The sequence below is a fragment of the Oryctolagus cuniculus genome, chromosome 2 (genome assembly GCF_964237555.1).
Source record: "Oryctolagus cuniculus chromosome 2, mOryCun1.1, whole genome shotgun sequence".
NCBI lineage: Eukaryota > Metazoa > Chordata > Mammalia > Lagomorpha > Leporidae > Oryctolagus > Oryctolagus cuniculus.
The window spans coordinates 78,477,341-78,496,355 of NC_091433.1; the positions used below are offsets into that span (position 1 = coordinate 78,477,341).

The 19,015-nt window shown below is 51.2% G+C and overlaps 1 protein-coding gene across 5 annotated transcripts in view; it reads right to left on the bottom strand.

Moving 5' to 3' along the window:
* The window catches only part of MFHAS1 (multifunctional ROCO family signaling regulator 1), a 99,536-nt gene that overhangs the window by 14,915 nt on the left and 65,606 nt on the right, over positions 1–19,015 (bottom strand). For 3 of the 5 annotated variants that reach the window (XR_007914049.2, XM_051832512.2, XM_017350430.3), the window contains exon 2: positions 1,751–1,877. The exons of 1 other annotated variant lie outside the window; for it this stretch is intronic. Coding sequence is in view for 2 of the 4 variants with exons in the window: in XM_051832512.2 (XP_051688472.1) it covers positions 1,751–1,877 (127 nt within the window). In the remaining 2 variants the exon portion in view is untranslated. Of the gene's footprint in view, positions 1–1,670; positions 1,878–19,015 lie in introns of all 5 variants that reach the window. One more of the 5 variants, XR_007914051.2, reaches the window with a different exon arrangement.

Sequence of the window (19,015 nt, forward strand, 5' to 3'; positions counted from 1 at the left end):
TGCCACCACAGGGCTCCCTCCAGCTCCCAGACGGCTGAGGCCGGGAGCCCCGGATCGCCCACGCCCTGAAAGCCGCTTGCTCATTTAGCTTCAATAAACCGTCAGAGGGAGAGGCTGATCGCATTCGGTTCCAGATTGGTATACACGTGGTCTCTCTGTGGCTGCACGAGAAGCAGCCCACGGGAGACACTGACAGAGCTGGCTCGGTGCCACTGAGGTCTCCTTGTGCTGATGGATGAGCTAACTCCTGCCTCTACTTGCCTATTACATGGCGCGGATCTGTGGCAAAAACAATGGATTAACGCCTCTCTCAGCTCAGCGTGCTTAATGACCACTTCCCACCGTTCCCTGCCCTGCTGGGTCCATCATGTCCCCTTATCCTTGCCCTAGGTGCATCTCAAAGAAAGGGACCAACGTGCACAAACCAAACAACGGCGACATTCTTTGACACATCCTGCATAGGGGTGAGTCTGGTTAATATGACGCTGATATGTTCCCCTGCTCTAACATTTAAGGAGCACTTTGAGATTTTGCAGTGTTGCAGGGTCTTGTTAGTGATAAATGAAACTATGCACCCTGGTAGCTAAAATAGCATTCTGGAAGTCAGAGCATGAGATAAGAGCTTCCCGGGGAGTGTTCCATGATCTCTTCCAGCACAGATAGGTTGGGCAGGCTCTGTCTAATGTGTCGCCCAGTTTGGAGAGAAAGGGGCGTCACACATGCACGACAGCTACTAGTAATGAATGACAGCAGCACAGGGCATCGCGCTCCCCAGAGGGCACACCAAGGGCAGGGAAGACCCTACCCCCCCACCCAGGGCGCCACCCAGAGCTCTGGAAGGCACCCCAGGAGCAAATTTTCCGAGGCAAGAGGACAGGTCACAATTCTTAAAGGCACACCTTCCACTCTCCCTACGAAAAGCTTATTATATGTGGGAAAAAATATCTATGGGGCCAGCTTAAAAAGAAAACTAATGCTAGCTGCATGATGTGCATCCTTGGCTGGGTTCAGCACCTTGCTGATAACCCACAGATGGCGAGCCCTGACCCAGGAAGCTCCGCGGCTTTTGTTTCAAGACTCGGGTCAAAAGGCACTTCCACTTGGCTAGCAAGCGGCCTTGTTGGCTCTGAATACTCTGAAAAACAAATGTACCCTAAAACACCGGGATGGGTTTATCTAGAGTAGGAAGCTAACATTCTGTCCGGAAGTTACTTAACGTGTGTTCATTTCTCTAAGTCTATTTTTGGGGTCAAGATGGTGGCAAACAGCACAGTTCATGAGTGTCAGAGCCCTAGGACAAATCAAAACAAGACAAAAACAACCCTGAACTATTACAGATTTTCCCAGGCTGTCCTTGTTTAATGGTCCCCTCTGTTCTCTAAAGCCAGGGCCCGCTTCTGTAATGACAGAGTTAAGTCTACCCATCGTGTAGCTGCAAATATACTAAAAATTCAGGCACTGTACCTTTTAAGTGAGTGAACTGTGTGGCACGTGGATGAGATTGCAATAAAGCGGCTTTAAAAAATATACTGACTTTATCAGCAAAAGTGAAAAAAAAGATCATACAAGAGAAAGCGAAAGTCACCATTCTGCTGCATCAGCCCAGACCAGGAGGCCGAACAGAAGGCTGTGCCAGCCCTGGGCCCAGGGTAGGGGTTGTGCCGATGCACCTTAGCGTGGTTTTGTCCTCCAACCTCTGCAGCGCAATCAGGAGCGCCAGGCAGGGCGCAGCTGGACTTCCAGAACTCACTTGGAACAGGGGCTGATCACAGTCGGTGTCGGTGGGTAAACCAAGGCAACATTCACTCGCTCGCTGCCGTTCTTGGGGCAAATGATCTCTGCCACTCCTTCCGGTCTGGGCTGACTCAGCAACTCCCCTGCAGAAGGAGGGAGAAAAATGCCATTAAGATTCGCCCTCAAAGCGGGCCCACTTCACAGAGGGATGCCTGGCAAGGTTTGGGGAGGGGCAGGGAGAAAGGAAGCGAAGGATTTCCAGGCCATGCAGTCAGAGCCAACGCGCAGGCGCGGACAGCAGATCAGCTGGCTCCCACCCCAACCGCGGCCCGCTCACCCGTGTCACCCAGGAGAATAAGGAATGCGTCCCGGTGGTTCCGGCTCGAAGGCTGTGTCCCAGACAAAGACCAAAGACAGCAGCTGCTGCTGCCCTGCCCGCCTGCTTCTCCACAGCCTGACTCCAGAGATCCGCAGCTCCCCGGTGCAAACTGAGCCAGGCTCCCCAGAGCCCCACAGCGCAAGGGCTGCCAAGGACGGGCTCATTAGGATGGGGCAGATGGGGCTCCGGGCAGGCCGCAGCAGCCTCTCCACGAAGCCCTGCACACAGGCAGAAGCGGGTACCAAGGTACACAGCATGAGGCTGGCCCCGCCGCCTCCTGGCCAAGAGGGCTGCCTGGGTGGGCGGAGGTGGCAGCTAAAGGCACCAGCACGACCCTATCCCAGGACTGATGGGCTCGGGTGAAAAACAATTAACTCAACGATCAGCACAGTAACGGGGAAACGTGGCACTCCACACGCCCTGGATATGCTTTCCCTCCCACTATCAGGGCTGGCAAACCTTTATTCTGCCAATGGTCATTTGGATATTTCTAATATCATGTCTCCAGGCCATACAAAGTTAACTTAAAAATCGGCCTGCACTACACTGACAGAATTCGGAGTCCTGCCTGCGGCTCCTTGGCAGGGCTGGACCCAGTGATTTCCTTCCAGCCCTGCGGGCCATGGTGACCTCCAACACTGCGTTCCCTCCTGCTGTCCACACACCTGTGCCCGGCACTCTGCTGCCCCTCTGCTCTCGTGGCCAGCACTGCACCCGCACTGAGGGTATTTAGTAAACAGCTTCTGATGGATGACAAACTGGCCCCACTTAAACTCTGTAAGGAAACAAGCCACACCAAGGACGTAAAGTCGTGTACCGACGGGGACAGACGCTCCTGAAACTCAAACCTCCACGTCTCTTCTAGATTCGCGAAAGCACCTGCCGACGCGTGATATCAATGCTTCTGCCTGACCCTGGCACGTCTCTTCTCATCTTCATAGTGCCCCAGAAGGGGCTGGCCTCATCTTACAGGGAGACTCTGTGATGGAGCCAGAGTTAGGAGCAATCTTGTGATGTGAACCTGGGAACCCGTCTCTGAGACTCTCTCGCTGCACCACCAGCCTCTAACAGTGGCCATATAAGGCCAGTGAAATTAATCACTGGGTCCGGCCCTGCTGCAGGCAACTGCAGGTGAGGCTCGAAATTCAACACATCTACAGGTGGCTCAACTGTCAAGCTGAGAATTTTGTGTGGCCTGCACCTGATGTTATAAATATCCGAGCAGCCCTTGGGTAGAAAGCAGGTGCTCCACCCCAAAGCGGGAACCACTTCTCTCAGCCAGAATCCATCTTTCCTGGAGGGACCATCTAAAAACCGTCTTCTAAAATAACGAACTCAGTACCGATACGTTTATAATATTTTATGAAGGACTTTAGCCACCTGACTGAAGCATTTTCAATGACTTTGCCCCACATGAACTGAATCTTGTGTTCTATAACTGAACCACAGCAACCGCCAAGCCACGGCAAAAGTTAACTTGGCATTCTTAGCTCGTCTCCTGGATACAGACAACGGTTCTGACCCCAGCTAGGGAAAGATTCCTAAATACGAAAGTTCATGTTAAAAATGGAAACACGATCAAACTGATAAAAATGGAGCCGAGCAGGAGCACGCGGCCGCTTGACTGAAACCTGGAAGTCACCCAGGCAAAAACATCAGTTCAGAAGACAGGAGCCTCTAAGTGAAACAGACTGGCTCGGAGTCCCACAGAGAGCTGGTCTCTGTAAGCCGATCAACCCACTGAGGACCACGGAGCTCCAGCGGCAACCAGGGACGCTCTGAGCACCCCCAGGCGGTTCAGAACCTTGGTCCTGAAATGTCCTGCCCCAACCCCTCCCCTAATATTGTCAACTTCCACATTCTGTCCCGAGAGCCTTTCCAAGGCTGCACCGTAGACTGGGCTTCTCTGGTTTCCTCTGAAAACTCTCTGCTGCTTGGAACTTCATGCGGTCTCAGCTCCACCTGCTTCTAACTACCTGAGTTAGGATCACCATCACGGTGCCAAGCCCTGTCCCCTGGCACGGCCTGGCATAGCTGAAGTCCTTGCTGAGGATGCTGCAGCTTCCGGTGGGCAGAAGATCAGTTTGCTAGAGAATGAAGTGGTTTACAGCAGACTACTAAGCCTTGGGGCCACGACTGTATGAAAGCAGTAGCGGTACTCTCCCCTAGACGCCCAGCGTCACGCACAACCAGTACCTGGTTGCCGGGTCCTAACCCTGGCAGTGCCCCCAGTTGTGGAAACAGAGCACAAAAGCAGGAGGCATGGAGAAGCTTCACACAGTTGAAAAAGTCACTTGATGCAGATGAACACTGAGCCACAGGCAGAACCGTTCAGAATCTCCAGGACATCTGTACGCTCCAAAAACCCACCGCCTGGTACCACTATCCTTAGGATGTCAGAAATGCGCACAGTTCCTAGGGCAAGGACAAAAGGGAAACAGCCTTTTCCCTCTCCAATGTATCTTAACACAAATATGGAGTGGTTCATACTGTGTATGTATCTGGGAAAATGGCAGAAGCTAACTGTCCTCAAATACAACTTGACAAACTTGATCTCCAAAACACGGTGTCCTCTGGCTGAGCAGCTAGACACTGAGCCCCTCCCGTGGGAGAGGACTGCAGGAGCCCGCTGGCTGCGTGAATGTGGCTTCCACCGTGGAGGGGCTCAGTGGCGGCAGAGATGAGTGCCACAATGTTGCAAGTTCGGACCCCAGGGCAAAGCACAGGAGAGGCTGGGGGAGTCACCAGAAGGGGCAATCAATACTGATTCACAGGTTTGGCAAAGGCCTCAAAGAGTGGGGAGCACTTTGCTCAAAGTCCCAGCAGTGTTATTAGTAGTAGTTATTACTAGTAGTTATTATTATTCGTCCAGCTCATTACTAGACTGGACAACAGTATGCACTGTGTACCTTACCATCAAGCTGTGAGATGCAGCAGATAGAAAAACAAGCCAGAATTAACCCAGGAGGGACAAAAAGATGCTCGCCATGGCAAAACGGACACTTCATGAGCATTCACTGTGTGCTTGCTGCTGCGTGTATGAGCTCACTCAGTCTCGGGACGACTATTACCCTTGTAATACAGAAGAGGCAGCTGAGGCTCCGAGGGGACTGGTCATTTGCCAGGGGGCACAGACCGGGGTAGCAGTGCTAGAATTCGAACCCAGGAACTGAGTGAGCTCACAACCACCAGATCACAGTGTCCTGAGATAAGAACACCATCATGATTAATTTAGAGAACATATGGAAAAATGCTAAACATCGTATCTGGCACCTGGGAAGTTCTTATACTATTATTATGGTGAGGAGAAGGCTTTGCGGAAGCTCAGTCTTCCACATAAAGAAGTCGCATAGTATACAGCCAGTGCCCTGAGTCTGTGCAGTAGCAACAGACCAGAGTTAGCTCACAAAGCACCGCCTCAAATGAAAAAAAAAATTAGATGTTGTTACACATCTATCATCACTAGCAAAAGTAAATTTAAAAGATAAATACCAAAGTTGGTGGGAGCAACATAAAAAAAAAAAAAACTTAACAGAGAACATGGTAACAATAGATGAAGAAGTACACATGTGACCTGGTATATTTCCACCCTCAGGAATTTGCTTAAAGGAAGTAGGTCTTTCTTTCTGACAAAAGAAAATTATACAATGATTGCTCGCAGCAACACTATTTATAATACAGCAAAACTAAGTAACTCTCCCAGGTGTCCAACAATGGGGAAATGGCTACAACTATGACACATGAGCAAAAAATGGAATATTCGTTTCATATTATGAGACCGAAATTTCTACATGGAAATTTAAATCTAAAAGTACATTCTAATTAGAAGTGCAAACCGACAAAGAACATAAATGAATTCAGAAGGAAATGGGTCATTCAAGATTAAATGGTCCAGGGGCCAGCACTGTGGCACAGCGAGTTAAGCTGCTGCCTGTGAAGCCAGCTATCGTACCTGGAGAAAGCAGCAGAAGATGGCCTTGGTACCTGGACCCCACCACCCACGTGGGAGACCCTGACGGAGCTCCAGGCTCCTGGCTTCAGCCTGGCCCAGCCCTGGCCTTTGCGCCTATTTGGGGAGTGAGCCATTGGATGCAAGCTCTCTCCCTCTGATGGAAGCACTCTTGCTCGCTCGCTCTCTCTTCTCTCTCTCTCTGTAGATCTGCCTTTCAAGTAAATAAAATAAACCTTTAAAAGAAAAGATCAAATGGCCCTGAGATTATTTTTTATGTTTATATGTGAATCAATAACAAAGCAACAAGGGTGTTATTTGCACTGGGGGATAGCGAGGTTCAAATGTTGATGCTTTCTCCTCCGTCACAGACTTCCTACTTGCTTGCAGTTTACAATGCAATCACTTTCTGAAGACACAGAAATCTGGCCCATTGAACGGAACACGGCTCTTACGGCAGCTGAGACCACTACCCAGGCTCCCTGTGCCCATTAAACTGATGAAAAATGTGCTGAATTACTCTGGCCCAATACTTCTGCCAGGAGAATGCCAGCACACTCTTATCAGCTGGTACCCTCCACCCCCACGGAAGAACACAATACCAAGTTTCACAATGATTTCTTTTTTTAATCAACAGAAAGTGAAACGAGCTAGTCATCGGAATCCTCAAATATCGAGCACATGAGGCAAAACACTACAAGTGCATCTTATCAACAACCCAAACCACAGTATTAAAAGTCTCACGTATGTTTTCAGTGTACACAAAAGCTACTTCCTGATCTAGAAAAGACCAAAGTTATAAGCATCCTTCAAAAATAGCAAAGATGGTCTAGAAATTAAAACAATTAAAAATGAACAATTCATCCCTATGGTGGTTGGGGGAACACTTAGACCATGGCAAGGAGAGACTGAACGGAAGACAATGAACAAACAAACAAATGAATGCATAAATCAGTCAAGGTCTCATTGACAGACTAATGTCAATACAAATAATTATTAACCGGTTACAGGGAATAGGAAAAGACTTTAAAGAATGCCCTAAGACTCTGGATAACAGCCAAGGGAGCCCACCCCAGCTGAGATTCAGACCTCTGGATAGGGCATGGATACTATGATGTTGGAGGAGGCTGCTGGCTGCCTCCAGCCAGAGCAGTCCACAGTCACCTGGCTGCAGCTGGTGGCCAAGGAACTGCCCTCGGTGCCCACAAAATTCCTGGAGAAGTTGTCTGGTTGGGGAGCATCTGTTGGACCGGGAACAGCACCAGTACCTGGGAATCTTGCTGCATTCATGGGAAAGGGTGCTGGAACACCTCAAAACCCCCTGGGAAGGGGCTCATGGGAGTTGCTGCTGCACCTGCCAGGAAGTTGGCTGGAGTTACCCATAGACTCAGCAGCAGCCTTCCTGCCCGGTCATTGCTAAGGCAGCCGGGGCAGGAACACACGCTTTCTGGAATACCCCTGCAAAATTCAGAAATAAATTTAACAATGTAAAGGGCCTGCCATCTCTAGCCAAGTCCCGTTTTGATTCTGAATACTGGGACTTCTTAAAAAACGACAGCAACGACAGGCACCCCCACATATCAGGGGGCTTTGCTGTTTGGTGTTCTTGTCCCCATTTACAAAGGGAATGCTCTGAGTAAATACTGTTACAGTGTGAACGTCTGGAGTAAATATTCCCCCCAAAAGCAGAGGCCTTATATTAAAGTGCCCTTTCCAAAGTATCTGGCAAAGGGGAAAAGACCGCTCGCAAAACTTTTTCGCATCTCCTTCTGCCCACATTGCACACCTACACGTCTCTTTCATCAATGTCTCTTCTCCCCTTGTTTCTATTCACACACACAAATCCAACCCTCCAGGACACTCTGCCCCAACCCTCCTCACGCCGGGATATTTGTAATTCCCCTGTTTCTGCACCTGCAGGAGAGGGAGAGCCCCCCCCCCCCCCCCCCGGCTTCCACTTCCAGGCTGCTCTTTGTCCAAGGTGTGCACCTGCTGTGAAACCCTCAGGGCCTCAGAGTTCTAGGGTCCCCAAGGAGATTCCCAACTGGGCCATCCAGCACTGGGCTGCAACTCCAAGGAGAGGACTCCACTGACAAGTGTGAGACTCTAACAGACACAGAATAAATATTCCTGCAGGCCAGAGCCAACATTCCAGGACAGCAGGCTATGTGGGGGCCCTGGCATCTGTAACTGTACAGGAGAGATTACCCCGGCAAGGCTGCAGGACGCTAGGAAGGGCTTTGCTTCCAGCTCAGCAGAAGGAAACGCTGCCTTGTATCCATGTTCTTTAAGCTCGCGGTTCTCAGCACCTCCGGCCGTCTCGTTAGCCCAACTCCTATGCAAACTGCAGTACCCAAGACTGAGAAGTTCTTCCTTCAAGTTCCAGCTGAGGTTTCTCTATTCGGAATGTCTAACAATGAGTCAGCCCTCATGCTAGAAAATGAGAATCACGGGGCAGGGGTCGCAGGTTCATGGGCCACTTGGAACACCCAGATCCCGTATCAGGGTGCTGAGTCCCAGCTCCACTTCCCATCCACTGCTTCAACCTTAAATGAGGTGGCTTTATGACAAGAAAGAGCCTGCAGCACTGGCACGCACATTTCTACAGGAAATGGAAAGGGCAGGTCTAAACAGTTTAGACAAATTCATGCACAGGTTTTTCATAATATGATTTTTAAAAAATTTTTATTTTAGGTATTTGAAAGGCAGAGAGAGAGGGAAAGGGAGATAGAAAGTCAGAGGATGGGAGAGAGGGAGAGGAAGAGATATCACATCCCTGTGTCTGCTGGTTCTCTCCTGAAAGGCCTACAACAGCCAGGGCTGGGCTCAGGCAAAGCCAGGAGCTGGGCACCCCATCCAGGTCTCCCACATTGGTGGCAGGAAGTTACTGCTGCCTGCCAGGATGCACATTAAAAAAAAAAAAAAAAAAAAAAAACTAGAATCAGGAGCAGAGTAGGATTCGAACCCAGGCACCCTGATATAGCATGCAGGAGTCTTAAGTGGGGTCTCAACTGCTGTGCCCATTGGTGCAAAAAAATTTCTAAAACCAGGCAGTTTTTTATAATATACATTTTCATGAAGATTTACCATATGCACAGATTTCATTATATTGCTTATTTTTATTTCTTTCAAAGGCAAAGAGAGAAAGAGAGAGAGAGAGAGAGAGAGAGAGAGAGAGAGATTGATTTTCCATCTATTGGTTCACTCGTCAAATGCTGCAACAGCCAGGGGTTTTGCCAGACCAAAGCCAGGAGCCAGGAACTCCACCCAGGTCTCCCCTATGGGTGGCAGGGACCCAAGGGCCCAAGCCTTTATCTGCTGCATTATCAGGAAGCTGGATGGGAAGTGGAGCTGGGACTCTGCCCTAGGCACTCTGAGATGGGATCCGGGTAGCCCAAGTGGCAGATTAACCTGCAACGCCATGACACCTGCTTTTAGATTTCAAAATCCTTTTTGCAACAAATAAACTTATCTTTTAATTTCACTTTCCATGAACTTTCTGAATTGCCCTGGTGCACACACGCGTATGCACCCACACGCTGTAGTTGTGATGTGATTGGCCGTGGGCTCAGCTGCATGCAAGCTGCCCCATCATGGCCATACGTCTGGGTATGTCTTTAGGACACTGTGCACTGGGCTCACACCATCCTCCCCTAGCTGCCCGTGGAGAGGACTGATAGCATCTGACCCAGGTTAAATCTGATGGGGGCACAGGGACAGAGCACCCAGGCCCCTTCTGGCCACTCACCCACCCCAGAGCCTGCCCGCAGACGCGTGCATCTGCAACTTGGCCCGGTTTTCACGGCAAAGGGTTTATATAAACACAAATCCACCCAAGAAAGGAAAACTATTTCCCCTTTTCCTGCCCTGGATAAAGTCCCAGCAGACTTGGCGGGGGATTAGACAAGCTTCGAAGATCAAAGTAGGGGTGGGGGTGGGGCCCAGACCCCAGCCCCAGCCCACCCCAGCCTGCTCTCCAAATGCACTGCAGGGTTACAAAAAGCCCACACGGCTGGGCCCACCTACTTTCCGAAGGCTGCTCCTTATTTTCATAGCCTGTCACCTACTTCTTCCTGGCAAGCAGTCCCAGGCTCAGAGAAGCAGGCGCAGACGGCAGGAAAGAGCTGAGACCGACACGTTCCCCTCCAGTGTTAGGTCCCTTCTCCGAGCAAAAGAACAGGAATGTTTAGGGCCTGCAGTTTCAAACAGTGGCTGGATCCCCCTAGCATTTTTTAAAAGATTTATTTATTTGAAAGAGTTACAGAGAGAGACAGAGAAAGAGACCTTCCATCCTCTGGTTCACTCCCCAAATGGCTGCAACATCTAAGACCCGGCCCAGTGGCTCTCCCATATGGGTGGCAGGGGTCCAAATGCTTGGGCCAACTTCTGCAGCTCCCCCAAGTGCATCAGCAGGGCGCCAGGTGGGAAGTGGAGCAGCCGGGACTCAAACCTGCACTCACATGAGATTCTGGTGTCGCAGGCAGTGGCTTAACCGGCTGTCCCACAGCACCAACCCCCAAATCCCCCTGGTTTTGAAGTACTAAGGCCAGGAGTTAAATACCTGCTCTTGCCTCTTTACAGAAGCTGTGAAGGCTGTGTGCAAGTTCATGCCTCTCTGAGAAGGGGATGAAGGAGGAGCAGGGAAAGTCAGGGCCGGGGGCGCCAGCAAGGCTGGAGGGTTCCTCAGGGGGGCAGCGGGCAACAGAAAGACAACCGTGGGCTTCAGTCAGACCCCTGGAGCCTCCCAGCTCCCACACTCATGCACAAGCAAGAAGGGCAAAGCACCCCGGCCGGGCTCGCCCAACGGGAGCTCCTCCTTCCTGACCCATCCCCAGGGTCACGCGGAGAGAGAGAGAGACTGAGAGAGACTGAGAGAAAGGTCTTCCTTCCGTTGGTTCACCCCCCAAATGGCTGCCACGCTGGTACGCTGTACCATCCGAAGCCAGGAGCCAGGTGCTTCCTCCTGGTCTCCCATGTGGGTGCAGAGTCCAAGGACCTGGGCCATCCTCCACTGCCCTCCCGGGCCACAGCAGAGAGCTGGCCTGGAAGAGGAGCAACCAGGACAGAATCCGGTGCCCCGACCGGGACTAGAACCCGGGGTGCCGGCACCACAGGCGGAGGATTAGCCAAGTGAGCCGCGGCACCGGCCTCTAATGTGGTTCTTGAGGTCGTTTTAAAGACAGCATCTAGGATGGCCCGAGAAGCATGACATTGAGCCAACGCCCAGAACCCGGTGCTCCTGAGCCTCGCCCAGCGCTCAGGGTGAACAAGGTTAGTTGTTTTATGCTTCAGTAACACCTTCACCTGCGAGCAGACACAGCGGATGTGCAAACTGACTTCTAAACGCAGAGCAGCAGGAAGAGAAAGTCCTTGGGCTGGGCGTTTGGTCCCTTCCTGGCATGTATGAATCCCTTATCCCAGTGCCTGAACTTGAGTCCTGGCTCTGCTTCCGATTCCAGTCTCCCACTCATACCCACCCTGGGAGGCAGCCCATGATGGCTCAAGTGCTGGGGTCCCTGGCACCCACCTGGGAGACCCAGCCTGAGCTCTAGGTTCCTGGCTTTGGCCTGGGTCAGAAACATCTGTTGTGTCTACCTGGGGGAGTGAACCAGGAGACAGAAACTCTCTCTGTGTGTCTCTTTGCATTTCAAGTAAGTACAATTTAAACCTGAATGTTAAGAACAAGAGAAATGTCCCCACGAAGGCACCGGAGAGGCAGCCAAGAGGGCCTCGCTTGCTAAGAGGAGTGGGCACCCAGGTGGTACCTGGAGAAGCGATTTCTCAGCTATGGCTCAGCCTACACGGAGACTGTCACGGGCTCCCTACCTACACACCCCTAAATGGCCCCAGCCGCCCTGCAGTCCTGACTTGTTCCTCTGCACCACAGACCAGGACACGGCTGCCTGTGGATACTGTGAGGGTTGGAAGCAGACTCTCGGTCCCCTCCCCCAGTTCCTCTTTTCCCAGGCTGCCCCCTGCCCCGCCCCGTCATGTTTCACACCATCTTGCCACACCGTACTCAGCTCCTTACAAGGTGTGCACTGGCCTCCCGGGGCTGCGCACGGATGCCGCACTGCACAGCGGCCTCCCACCTGCTCGACCCGCCCCTCCAATGCAGTGGGTCAGACACATGACCCTGTGCTCAGAAGCCTGAACTCCCAGCAGAACAGAGCCCAGGCTCTCGCCAGGGTCTACAGGGGGGCCAGGAAGGGGCCGGAGGGAGCAAGAGGACATCGCTGAGGGTGAAGGCTACATTTGTTCTTGATGGTGATGATGATTTTATGGGTGTACATGAGTTTAAAAAAATACCCATTGTATGCTTTTACAATTTTTGAAAATTTATACATTTTACTGTATGACCACCATATCTCAATGAAAACCAAACACAAACAAGCACACACACAAAAAAGCCCTGAACATTAGCCCAAAAACTAAACTATCACTAAGAAATACCAATTTCTGTTACAACCTAACCAGTGTCTCAGTCCACGCAGGCTGCTATAACAAAGAGAAACAAGAGAACGGCACTGCTGATGGTTCTGGAGCTGGGAAGGGCAAGACCAGGGCATGTGCCGGGGAGGAGTCTGGGGAGGGCTCTCTGCTTCACGGACGGCCCCTCGCTGCTCTCACCCACTGACCCCATCCCATGAGTTTCTTGCTAAAGAATCATCGAATCCCACAGATCAGTGCCCCAGAAAGGCATGAAATCATCTAAGCTTGTATCTTGGGGCGCCTTTCATCAGCTTTTATTTACAGTTATTTCATTCGTGCTTCCCTGTGATCCGGGTAAAGACAAAATGTATTTACTGTTAGATAAAAATCAAGCTCAAGCCATACTCAGTCCTGTAGAAACTTCTAATGTGAATAATACTGGATATGACCTCATACTAATTGGCCGGCCACCCCAGCCCCCAATGGCTGTTACACTTTGTAGGTCAAGCTAGTTAAAGCTAATGAGTGGCTGTAACTTCTCACAGGGCACCTGATGACATGGTGACCTGATGAAAGACAGGCACGAAGAGCTGACATTCAGGTAAGGTAAGTCATGGTAAATACACCTCTCCTGCCTCTAACCACCTACAGACACGCACGCCTGTGCCCCTTCTGCCCCAGAGAATTACTCCCTGCCTGCTACGAGGTTAAGAGCATCATAAAACAAAGTGGGGCATCCACCACTACCCCCAAAATTCGAGGAGAAGACCGGGCTAGCGGTGAATGGAGACAGGACACCGGCTCCTTTCAGTACTGAAGCACAAGGCAACCTGGCTGCTCAAAGAAGCCCCCTCTGCTCTCCGCCTAGACTGCAGATTACAGCGTTTGGATAAAACGAGCAGACAAGTGAATAACTACTGTAACAATCCCTATCATCCATGAGAAGTTTTACTGTGGCTTTTGTGGGAAAAAAAAAAAAAAAAACACTATTTCTTGAGCCAAGTAATCGCACCCAATTACATCCACGCTGCTTAGTGGAAGCCCATGTGTATCAGGTGTATCAGAGATGATTAGTCTAAATAAAGTTATTTGAAATACAAAGTGCAGGCAGTTGCCAACCTACAAATACTTGGCTTCCAAAAACAATACTCCACTCTGGTCCTTTTAGGATGCTGCTGGCAGCTCCACCCGAGCAGGCCGTCTGCAGCCCGGGATCCTGGGCCCCAGCCCCAGCCTCCCTGCAGCCTTGGGTGCTGACCCATGGCCCTGAACTCGGTGCCGGCCCACGGATGCGGGAGCTCTCCTTGCTCCTCCTGATTTTCCTCCTTGCTGTGGCTCTAGCCCTTACTTCTCCACACATTCTCACTACACATTCTACTGTGGACTGAGAGTGCCAAGAAATAAGGACGTGGCTTTCTGGGCCAGCCCCGAGGCCTGACCAGCACTGACAGAGACCACTGCTGCTTCAGGGCTGCGCCTCCTCCCTAAGAGTGGGAGACTACAGAGAATTTCTGGAACACAGTGCTTTGCGGCTGAAGACAATCTACGTAATCCAATAGCCACAAACCTATTACCAGGGACTCCTGGGGAACCAGCAGAGTCGCACATCATAATGAACCTCTGGTCAAACTGCTCTTCTATCTGGATTACTCAGTGCAACCTCCAATTTTTCACAATGCAAGAACCACAGAGGTTTGTCTCTCTTCCTTTTTTGTTTTTGCCTTTTTTTTTTTTTCCAAAGACTTATTTATTTGAAAGACAGAGTTATAGAAAGAGAGACAGACAAGACAGAGATCTTCCATCTGCTGGTTCATTCCCCAAATGGCCACAATGGCCAGCACTGGCAAGGCCAAAATCAGGAGCCAGGAACTTCTCCCAGGTTTCCCACATGGATGGCAGGGGCCCAGGAGCTTGGGCCATCTTCTGTTGCTCTCTCAGGTGCATTAGCAGGGACCTGGATCAGAACTGGAGCTGCCAGGACTTGAACCAGCGCCCACATGGGAAGCCAGCATTGCGGCTGGTGGCTTAACCTGTTCCTCCAGGACAGACGCCCCAGACTTGTGCTTTTCTGAGAGCGGAATCAACGCCTGAGCAGGACTCAAACTGCTCTCATAGGGCAGCTGAGCTTCCCAACTGGAGTCTTAACCAGTACTGCTACTCCTTTCACTTTTACTGAATTACAGAAGTCACCACATGGTTATCTTAATAAGTCAGTGAATACAAGGGTGTGTGCAGAGAAGCATACAACCACTTCCCCTGGCCCACACACCCCTAAGTGCCTGGTGGCTGGGAGTCAGCCTCTCCTTCCCTTTCTCCAAAAGCCCAGGACACAGCAAGTGTCCGATGTCTTCCGAGCAGGATCATACCCTCAGCCCAGCTGCTGCGCTCTCTTCTTCCTCTGACAGTTATGTCACCTGATGGTCAGGTGAGGGTGAGAACCGTATGCAGGGGTCTTCAAAACGTTTGTGGAAAATGCCTTAGGAAGAAACTCTGCATGCATTTCAGTCTTTTTTCCTACCAAAATGACTTTTCATTCTGCTTTCCCACAAACTCTCCAAAGTCCATGCGTATTTGTCCCCAATTTCCTTATTCATCTCATCTCCATGTCTTTCTCTTTCCTACCCCTGCACAAAGCTGCAGAAATGCATTCCTGCCACACATTACTTTTTTTTTCAATGGAATCCCTCCTTTCCTGAGCAATCCACTTGCGTCCCCTCAGCCGGGGGTCTACAGGTCTCTGTCCCAACCCTGCGGTGGTTCCAGGCCCTGCCACTTGGGGCTGGCTCCTGCAGGGAGCATCTCACAGGCAGGGGCAGGATGATGCCAAGGGTGTCCCCAAGGCCAGCCCCTACCAGCTGCTCAGTCTGTGACGCGTGGGCTCTGGGCCAAGCGTGAAGTACAACTCCAGGCCAAGGCAGCAGGACCATGTACAGCAGGGAATGGAACGATCGGATGCTTTTAACAACTCTCACATTTGGTTAAGAAACCTCAGCACAGGTGGCCAAGCAAGGCTGTCCAGCAGGTAAAAGCCAGCAGCTCCCGGGTCCTCCTGCCCCTCTGCCGTTCACAAGCCAGCCAAGGGGACAGAGCCTGTGAGGCAGCACGGGCAAGGCATCTGGCGCTCAGTGACACACACATTCATCCCGCCTGGGGCCTGAAGGCCTTGGGGGTGACAGGGAGCAGCTGCCGGGGGATTAGCGGAAGCTTCGCTAAGGCCCCCGTGGCAGGAGGTCAAAGAATTTCAGTAAGGAGGAGGGGATGGAAATAGAAGGTCTCGGACGACTAAGCCGGTTTCCACCCTGCATTTCTTGGTTCTTAGATTTCATCACAGCGATTTGTTCGGAATGCAAGTGAGACCGCGGCCCTCTTATCCACGGAGGCTGGGTCCGTGGCTGCCTGCAACTAGACAGCACCCTTCAAAGAGTTCAGGGGAAAACGAAATTGAAAGACGCGGTTTTGCTGGTGCAAAATCCTTCTGACATCATGCATGATTTTCTCTGAGTATTTTGAAGACCCTTTGTGTGCACGGATTTCAAATTTTTTCAGCAAAATAAACTTCTCTTCTAATTCCATCTCTTCATGAACTTTTAGAGGTACCTTGTTTTTGCTTTTCTAATAACACATTTTCCATGCGACAGCTTAATTTATGAGTTAAGCACAGTTAAGAGATGAACATTAACTGATGATGACATATATAACAATATGGAACATATAACAATATGGGAAAAACATTAATTAAAAACCTATGAGTTGTTTCTTTCTGGAGTTTTCCATTTAGTATTTTCAGACTGTGCTTGACTGCAGGATACTGAAACTGGGGGTGGTGCAACTGTGGGTGGGGGGACTACTGCTCTTACAATTGTTGTTAGGCAAGGAGGACAGTACAAAAGGCTCATCTTCTTCCCTCATAATTCTCATGTCCATACACAGCCATTCTTCTTTTTGATAAATGGAATTATTTGAGAATGAGAGAGAGAACAACAATAGGGCCAGGGCTGGATACAGAGCCGGGAACTCAATCCACGCCTCCACATGGGAGGCAAGAGCCCAATCATGTGAGCGCCATCACCGTCGGCTCCCAGGGCTGGCATCAGCAGGAAGCTGGAGTCAGGAGCGGCAGCCAGGAACTGAACCCGGGCCTCTACTGTGGGATGTGAGCACCCTAACTGGGTCAGCCAAACATCAACCCTGCAAGATCTCGACTATTGCCAGTGGTTGTGAACATACAAGTCACACGCCAGTGCTTAATCAAAATGTGTTTTATGCCACAGCTTTACATTTTTAGTCACTTTCAACATATGCACAGAACACAGTTGGGGCTGTAAGCACGGGAGCATTCTGACTTACGGCTGTCTGCCCTCCGACTGCATCCTAAAAACGTGATATGGCAAATTCCAGATAGAAACAACTCATGAATCTATGTGCTGTCGAGGCTGGAGTGATGAGCCCTCGCATGTCCCGCTCCTGCCCGGGACATGACTCACCCTCTTGTCCAGCATATCCATGCTATATACACTCCCCTCCGTTCATCACGTGCCGGAACAGCTGTCCCAGGATGGCACTGCTTGTGTTCAAGTCTCCCTTATCTCACCTAACCATGAAGCAGAAGCACAAGAGGGGTGAGGCCAAGGAGGCAGGGGGCGTGAACAGAAGGACAAACTAACTCTGCTGCCACGTGGCCCCACTGCGGGGCCTCCAGGAAAAAGCAGCCTAGCACTTCCAGGGTTCTGTTCCAGCTGCGGCTTCAAGCATCGGCTGGGGGCCTGGGGTCATATCACTGGAGGATAAGGGGGGTTACTGTGATCAGGATACCACTGATGAACTCCAGACAAGCCCGGTAGCAGGTACAGCACCTCGCAGAGGTTGGCTCTGAAATCTGCCACGTCCAACAGTGGGTTCCTGGGCAAGTGGCTCTGACAGCTCTGCACATCTCACAGGGTGGACACAATGCATATGCCCAAGCTTTCTGCACCAGGCGCCCGTGTCCCCAGCCCCACATCTAGAGCAGGACCATCCATCTGGCCATGGGCAGCCAGCCCCTCTGCGGCAGCAGCACACACTGTGCTGAGCAAGGCTGTAGCAGGCAGGTCAGCTGGCTCCCTGGGACAGAATGGTATGTGGGTGAGACTGGAGCAGAGGGAGGCTAGAGTGGTCCCGTGGATCATGTGCAAGCCACAGAGGAAGCTGGTCTCAGGGAGAAAGGAAATGCAGCAAGACCTCAGGGAGAGACGAGACAGCCTGAGGCACAAGGACAGGACCAGGCAGGGTCTGGGATGCGGGCAGGGGACCAAGTCAGGGGGACAGAGCTGGGGACAGGGGCCAAGAGACAGACAACAGGGCAACGGAGATGAGGGCAAGGTGACTGGCAACCAGAATGACAGGCAGGACAGGAGGTGCCAGTACATAGGGCTGGGGACAGTGGAGACAGACATGAGCCATGTGATGGAGGACACAGAGACAAGCCGGGGTGTAGGGACAGACAGACAGACACAGAGGAGTTTTGAGCTGTAATCACACAAGGAAAGACTACACTTGGTTACCGCGGATCATTCTCCCTTTGCCACAACACTGCTGTTCACTGAAATTAGCTCAGTCTACAGCATACTAATTAATCAATGGGTTTTAGGGGGCAAGTGTATGGCACAGCAATTAAGTTGTTGCTTGGGGCACCCGCATCCCCATATCAGAGTGGTCCGGTTCCGATCCAGCTTCCTGCTAATCTGCACCCTGGGAGGCAGCAGGTGACGGCACAAGTACTTGAACCCCTGCCAACCACGTGGGCGACATTAAATTCCTGGCTCCCGGCTTTGGCCTGGCCTAGTTCTGGCTGCTGTGGGCATTCGGGGAGTGAACCAGCAGATGGAAGAATTCTGTCTGTCCCTGAAAATATAAACAGCTTTTACAGAAAACATCAATTCCTTTCATTAACTACAGTATTATTTACAAGTTATTACGTGGCTTTAAAAGCTGCCATCAAAATAGCTTTTGAAACCATGCTTCAGGATGAATAATGTTTGTCTCTCCATAGAGAGAAATGCACTGCAGAGAAATGGGGGAACAGGCAGCATTTCTGCTCACCCAGAAAGAAAGGAGCGAGGTCGAGGGCCCTGGGTTCTGATCCCGGCACTGCACTGACTCCGTCTATGTGTGCCCCACCCTGCACCCACTCACCCCCCACCTCAGTGCTTCCACAACAAAAGGAAGAAGCCGAACTGGTTTCTCCCTGTGGTCTGTTCCACCTAAAACACTGTTAAAAATGTGTTTTCTCCCGAATTTTCCAGGCTTCTCAAGTTAAACGCCTTGCAAATGTAGCATGAAGTAGAATAATCTACCCCACAAACATGTCCTTGAGTCTCCCTGGCCACCCTCCCACCGCCTCCCTAGCTCTGCCCTCCTCATCCCTGCACACACGGGCACCGGGAACAGTGCTATCCATGAAATGCCAGTGGGGACCACAGCACCGTGCTCAGCCTCCGATCTAGCACAGAGGGCTGTCAGTGCCAAGAAAAGGAACCACCTCT